At 35.1% G+C, this 6,151-nt stretch overlaps 1 protein-coding gene across 1 annotated transcript; it reads left to right on the top strand.

Annotated features, from left to right (window-relative positions):
* The first annotated feature begins 1,300 nt into the window (after positions 1-1,300).
* LOC8276312 (dr1-associated corepressor homolog) lies at positions 1,301-5,768 on the top strand. Its single transcript, XM_002525508.4, has 6 exons — positions 1,301-1,597; positions 3,202-3,274; positions 3,369-3,462; positions 4,104-4,235; positions 4,351-4,408; positions 4,769-5,768. Exons 1-6 carry the CDS (start codon positions 1,565-1,567, stop codon positions 5,339-5,341), a joined length of 963 nt encoding a protein of 320 aa, XP_002525554.2. The 5' UTR covers positions 1,301-1,564; the 3' UTR covers positions 5,342-5,768.
* Positions 5,769-6,151: the final 383 nt, after the last annotated feature.

Genomic DNA, 6,151 nt, shown 5'->3' with positions numbered 1-6,151 from the left:
ATATCATGTCGTCTATATTCTTCATAGGCCTTACTTTAAGCTCTCAGAAGATACCTATGCCACCCAAAACATCTGTTATTATTGGAGAACAATTGAAATGCCCTTACATCTTGCTCCTCCGCCAATAACAAAGGAATTAAAGCTCACTCTACAATTGAGAAATGATTTAGGAAGGATCAATGTCTCTACGCCACTTGTCTGCACTTACAATGGACCTGATAATCAATTGATTGAACACTCCATCACTGAACGATCCATTTTACTTGTGCTGACATCACCACTAGATGATCCAAGTCTGACCACTGAACAACAAGATGCCATTATGCAAGATTCTCAGCCCCTGGATGATGATAGTGGTACATGGTAACTCACTTTTTTTGCTGGCAATAAGACAACACAACACTTAATCTCTCTCCTCGATTATTCATGATATAATGAAAAGGTGTAAGAAGATAAGGTTCTTATCTTATCTTTTCCGTCCTATTAGGTGTATTATTTTCTGTCCTTTTATGCATGTGATAAGATCTATCTTTATGTAAGTGTGCAATCTCATCTTTTCTTCTTAGGTGTACACGTGTAAAAGATAAGATTCCCACCTTATCTTTTCTGTCTTATTGTAATAAGGCTCCTCTATACCGATCATTTTTTATACTGTACGATTATTGTTACTATTTTATTTATAAACGTATCAAGTAATTTTTACTTAAATTAATATTAAAAATATTAGTTAATATCTTTCTAGGAATTATTTAGTTAAAAATCAATTTATTAAATAACATAGTATTTTTCTAAAATTAAAATGATTATCTAATTTAAAAATAATACAGTAATTAATGTGTTAATAATATAATTCAAATATAATAATATATTAAAATTTTAAAAAATAATATATCAATATTTTCTTTATATGTTAAAAATAATATATATTCGAAACTTGATTCAATAATTTAAGTTTATATATATATATATTATATAATAATAAATGGAATCGACGTAAGAGAATAATTATGCATTTTAAAACAGTAGCCATTAGCAAAAGACAATAATTATTTATTTATTTATTTATAGCAAAAGTTCACCACATGACTTGAAACTAAAATAGTCTGTTCAAAAGAACAAAATTGAAACTAAAATATAAAAATGAACAACTTTACCGTAGTTGACTTGCAAGCTGCAAATAAAAAGGTTCATGACTTCATATTGTACACATGTATATCAGTGTCTAGACTGTTCTACAATTTAAGTAACAGTCACGTAGCATTATCCTAAAATTTCATTTCCATTTTTACTATGTTTTATTTTTATTTCTTAAAAAACTTTTGTCAGACCTGTACGGACGGATATCCCGTGGAAACGAGTTTCTTTATCGTGTTTTCGGATCTGAAGAAGGATTAATAGATTTTTCCTCCGAAATCTAAATTCAATTATGAAAGAAATGATTTTGATTTGAAAAAATTAAAATAATTTCAGTTTTATGCTTTTTGTCTGTTTTCGCTTTCTATTGTAATTATTTATTTTAGTGTCTTTATTTTTTTCAATTTAAATGCTTCAAATCTGACAAGCCATGAGGAAGAAGCTTGATACCCGTTTCCCAGCTGTAAGTTTGTTTCTTTATTTCTCATTTTTCAGTTTTTGATTTGGGTATTAGCTCTGGAAATGAAAGTTTATTTTTTGATTGATGGATTGATTGATTTGGGGGTTTAATGTAGACTTGGTTTTGTTATTTTGATTTATTGAGTTTTTAGTCTATTTTCAAGGTTTTGATTACTGGGTTGTTGATAAAATTGGAATTAGGCTTTGGGTGTTAAGAAATTAGGGATCTTTAGCGGAAAAGTATCTGTGTTAGGTTTCTCTGTTCTTAATTGGGTGTTGGATTGTGATCTATAGGGAAAACGAAAAGAGAAAAAGAAAAGGCTAATGACTATTTCATTTTTGGTAGCTTTATTGACTTTTTTCTTTATGGTTGATGGTTATTGTTAGCTTCAGAATATTGTTGATAACTATGTCAGTTACATAGTTAATATGGTGATTTATGCTCCTAGTTCTTTTTTGGTGTTTGCTATTCTTCTTGTTGAGTTGTATGGTACTAATATCAGTTGATTGGTGCTTCATGTTTGGGCTGTTATGAAAATTATGGTTTATTTGTAATGGGTGTTATGCAGCAGTTGTCCTTTCATGACTGGTTGATATATAGTGAATAACTGATTGATCATTTTGAAGGCTTGGACTGTCAACTTATTTGTAGTAATCAATGAGAGTTCTGTGGGTTCTGGACTAAATGTTTTTGCTTTATTTTTTATTTTCAAATTGATTTTTGGTCATGCTAATTCCTGGGGTGAGGGTTGCTTCTTTGATCAAGGTTTAGTTCCACCTACTGTTTTCTTGTTCATTTACTTTGTTCTCAGGCTAGGGGTATAGCTCGATTTTGTGATTTTCTATGCTGGAACTTCGTTGTCTGATATGGTTTATATGTCTCTCTCTTTTCAAGAATAATTAATCAATTACAGGACTGAATTTTTAGGCAATAATGGATATTCAAGGAATAATTCCAACCATGTCTCTCCTAAATGTGCTTCTGGCAATGTGGGATGATAAATTTCCCATTCTAAAACATTATACTGCAAGTGTTATATGCCAATGAAAAGCTAATAACCCCTATCTAGATCTGGTTTTAATTATATGCCAGGTCTAACCTTGCAACATGAAACCGTAGAAAATTCTGACACATCAGTTTGTTTTGGACGTCTGAAGAAGCATACTGGATCCTTGAAATACTGGCTGTCCAGGGGGTCAGATTAGAGGTGGATCTAAGTGTATTTGAGTGCAGCCAGTTCAATTAGAGGAAATAAGCTATAGACTGGACATTTTGGGGGGTGCAACCAAATTGACCCCACTAAGATGATTTGAGAATATGAGTACTAGGATCATTTTGTATGTCAACTTAAAATAGGTTAAAAAGATAATTTGGACACAGTAACATAACTGAAACTATAGTCTTTTCTGATTCTTCTAACAGTGTAGATTTAGGAACTTTTGACACATGCATTTTTCCAAATTTCATCAGTTTTTTCTTTTAAAAAAAAGTCCGGAACATGAGTAAATTACTTAAAGTAATACAATAATATATTTTTAAATCCTTTTTAGCTGATGGGTGGAATTTCTTAATCATGTTATAACTGATGGGAAATATTAATTTTGCAGGCACGCATTAAAAAAATAATGCAAGCTGATGAAGATGTTGGGAAGATAGCGTTGGCAGTACCTGTTTTAGTTTGTAAGTATCTGCTGCAATCCATGCTTGTATCCTTAATGTAAAGGGTAATCCAAATCCATTTGGTTTTTTATGCTTTTCTTCTATATTATGGCAGCTAAAGCATTGGAATTGTTTTTACAAGACCTTTGTGACCGTACATATGAAATCACCCTTCAGCGAGGCGCAAAAACTATGAATTCATTGCATTTGTAAGTGATGTCCTTACAGTTAGTTTTTGCATGGCTGGCTAATTAGTGGCTTGCTGTTAATTCACCATCTAAAAATGTTATTTGGAGGCGTTGTCCTTTAATTTCTCTCTTTGTAGTTGGTTTGACTTCTATATAAAGGATGCAACCCAACGTGCACACAGTTTTTGGAATTCACAAAAATTGAGGAACTGGAACTGACTCTTAGTGTTTGTTGTTTTTTAACTCTTAGATTAATGTATGTGCTTGAGGAAATTATATTGTAGCGAGAAAAACTATGGGTTATCTGTTCCATTTATGTTGTCAAAAATCTTCAACCCCCGCTTTTGACTTGCTGTTGTATTGTCAAGCTATGTTATTTACACTCTTCTCCACTCTTGTTGCTCCCCAGCTTCACCTCTTTCTTTATTGCTAGATGTCCCTGGCTGATAACAAGAGGAAGAATGGGTTTCTTATGTGCTTACATTCTATAATTCTTTTATTTTCTTGCTTAATATGTATGGACATGATGGTGTTATAGAGTGAATTTACTATAGATAGTAATATCATGCTGCCGTTTTGATTATGAACCTCCTTACCCGTGTTTTATTTCAGTGTTATTCTGAGCGGGTATGATCTAATTGAATTCCTTGTTTAACCTGCAGAAAACATTGTGTACAGAGCTACAATGTGTTTGATTTTCTGAGAGAAATTGTCAGTAGGGTTCCTGATTATGGTCATGGTCATGGTCATGGTCATTCTGATAATGCTTCAGATCATAGAACTCTTCAAAAAAGGTGGTTACACAAGTTCTTAACCCTTATTTAGTCCCTAACTTCCCATCTACCTTTTTCCCTATCCTGCAATCTTATATTATTAAACTAGACTTAATTCTTATTGATATTTTTGCAGGAAGCCCATTGGGGAGGAATGCAATGACAGTGATGAAGAGTCCAAGAGAAGCAGGATGGTGAGATAACCTTCCAAATTTTGATAAATTAAATTGGTGTCATCTTCAGTTCATGACATGAGCATGCATGAGTTATTTTTTCCGGTCGTTTCCAATCATCAGTTGGTTGGTTTCTGATGCCTCCACATTTTCAGGTGTAAGGGAGTAGTAAACTATTCATTATAAGTGATTTTACTGCAATTTCATGATAATGAGTAATGACGCCGGTAGCTAGTATGTCTTTAAAGAAGAGAAAAGAAAATCAACTCATTTTGTGGATGTTATATCAGTTGTCAAATTTGGCATATCTAGTGTCCAAAATAATGGTAGTGTAAAGAATATATTAAAGAAGGAAAAATTGTTGTTTAAAATCTTTTGCAGCATGAGATGAGCCATGCAGGCAGCAGTGGCAGAGGAAGAGGCCGTGGTCGAGGGAGAGGCCGTGGACGGGGTGCTCGAAGTGCAGAAAGAGAGTCTTCTCATCGTGACATTGAATCTGAACCCAGTACAACTCTCCAGCAATCTGCAACGAACAACTCAAATACTGGAATGGTTATGGAAAATGATTCAGAATCGGAGCTATTAAAGGAAAATATGATAGTCAATGATGGTGCCAATGCACCAGAAAGAAACTTTGATCTGAATGCCGAGGTTAGTGAGAATGACGATGCAAAGGCTACAACAGCTGCGGCTACAGCAGCTGCGGCTACAACAACAACGACAGCAGCAGCAGCAACAACAACGACAGCAGCAGCAACAACAATAACAACAACATCAACAACAATAATGGTGGCTGAAAGCTCATCAGTGGCGCCTGTTGCTGAACCTAATCATGAAGAATATCCTGGTTGGTCACTTTCTGAAATGGATAAGATGGCCATTGACCCTCTTCAGCTTGCACAACTAGGCACAAGAATAGATGAGGAGGAGGAAGATTACGACGAAGAAGGCTAATACACTGTTAGTAGGGGCTTTTAGAAATGTTAGCGGTTGGGTTCTGTTTAGTGGGTGTAAAGACAGGAGAGGAAAGCAGCAGAAAGTGAAGAACCAGAAAGACCACTCCATGGAGAGCAAAGCACACTTCTTCGACGAGAAGGCTGAAAAACGATCTTTTAGGTTTTTCTTTGTCTCTGTTATTTACATCTCCTATCATGCCATCTCTTGACGACCCTTCCTCCTATAGTAGATTTGCTGACAGTTTCAGACCATTAGCTTGTGTGATTTGAATACCTAATGTAGGATCAGGACGGACACGGCAACCTTAGTAGAAGTTGCTGTTTAAGATTAAGATTGTTGTGTACGATTTCCTTTTAAATTGTAGTCCAAGTCCAACCACATTTTATTAGCATTTGGTAGAAAATTTTCAGCCACTTTGAGATTACTGCTTATTATGTACGAATGCTTTTGTATATGTAGCACAGGTTTTATGAAGAACAGCTTCCCTACGCGAAACAATTTCCAATATAATAGATGCCCTGAAACTATAGTAGTACAATTTGGAAAACTTCATCTGCAAATGGGATGAGGCAGAGAAATGGAGGGACCCTCTACCCGACCCCCATTATCGATATTGAGATTGCTGGGCTCGGTGACGTAGATTTCCCTTGTGACTCGCTCAAAGTCGGAGCAATGGATTGGGACATACCTCAGCTCGTGTTCATACTGCTGGGGGTCGGGTTGGTGTTGATTGTGGATTCGCAGCTACATCGACGCAATCGGTGGCTGCCAATCGGCCGGCAATGAGTCTAAGTCGAGCAACCCAGC

The sequence above is a fragment of the Ricinus communis genome, chromosome 8 (genome assembly GCF_019578655.1).
Source record: "Ricinus communis isolate WT05 ecotype wild-type chromosome 8, ASM1957865v1, whole genome shotgun sequence".
NCBI lineage: Eukaryota > Viridiplantae > Streptophyta > Magnoliopsida > Malpighiales > Euphorbiaceae > Ricinus > Ricinus communis.
The sequence above is the reverse complement of the archived record's forward strand: the minus strand, read 5'-3'. Positions and strand labels throughout refer to the sequence as shown.

What these genes read in the sequence shown, in the direction of transcription:
- LOC8276312 (XM_002525508.4), top strand. Translation starts at nt 1,565, where the DNA reads ATGAGGAAGAAGCTTGATACCCGTTTCCCAGCT. An exon ending in TTGATACCCGTTTCCCAGCT is followed by an intron (nt 1,598 to 3,201) that starts GTAAGTTTGTTT and finishes TTAATTTTGCAG; the next exon opens with GCACGCATTAAAAAAATAAT. An exon ending in ACTATGAATTCATTGCATTT is followed by an intron (nt 3,463 to 4,103) that starts GTAAGTGATGTC and finishes TTTAACCTGCAG; the next exon opens with AAAACATTGTGTACAGAGCT.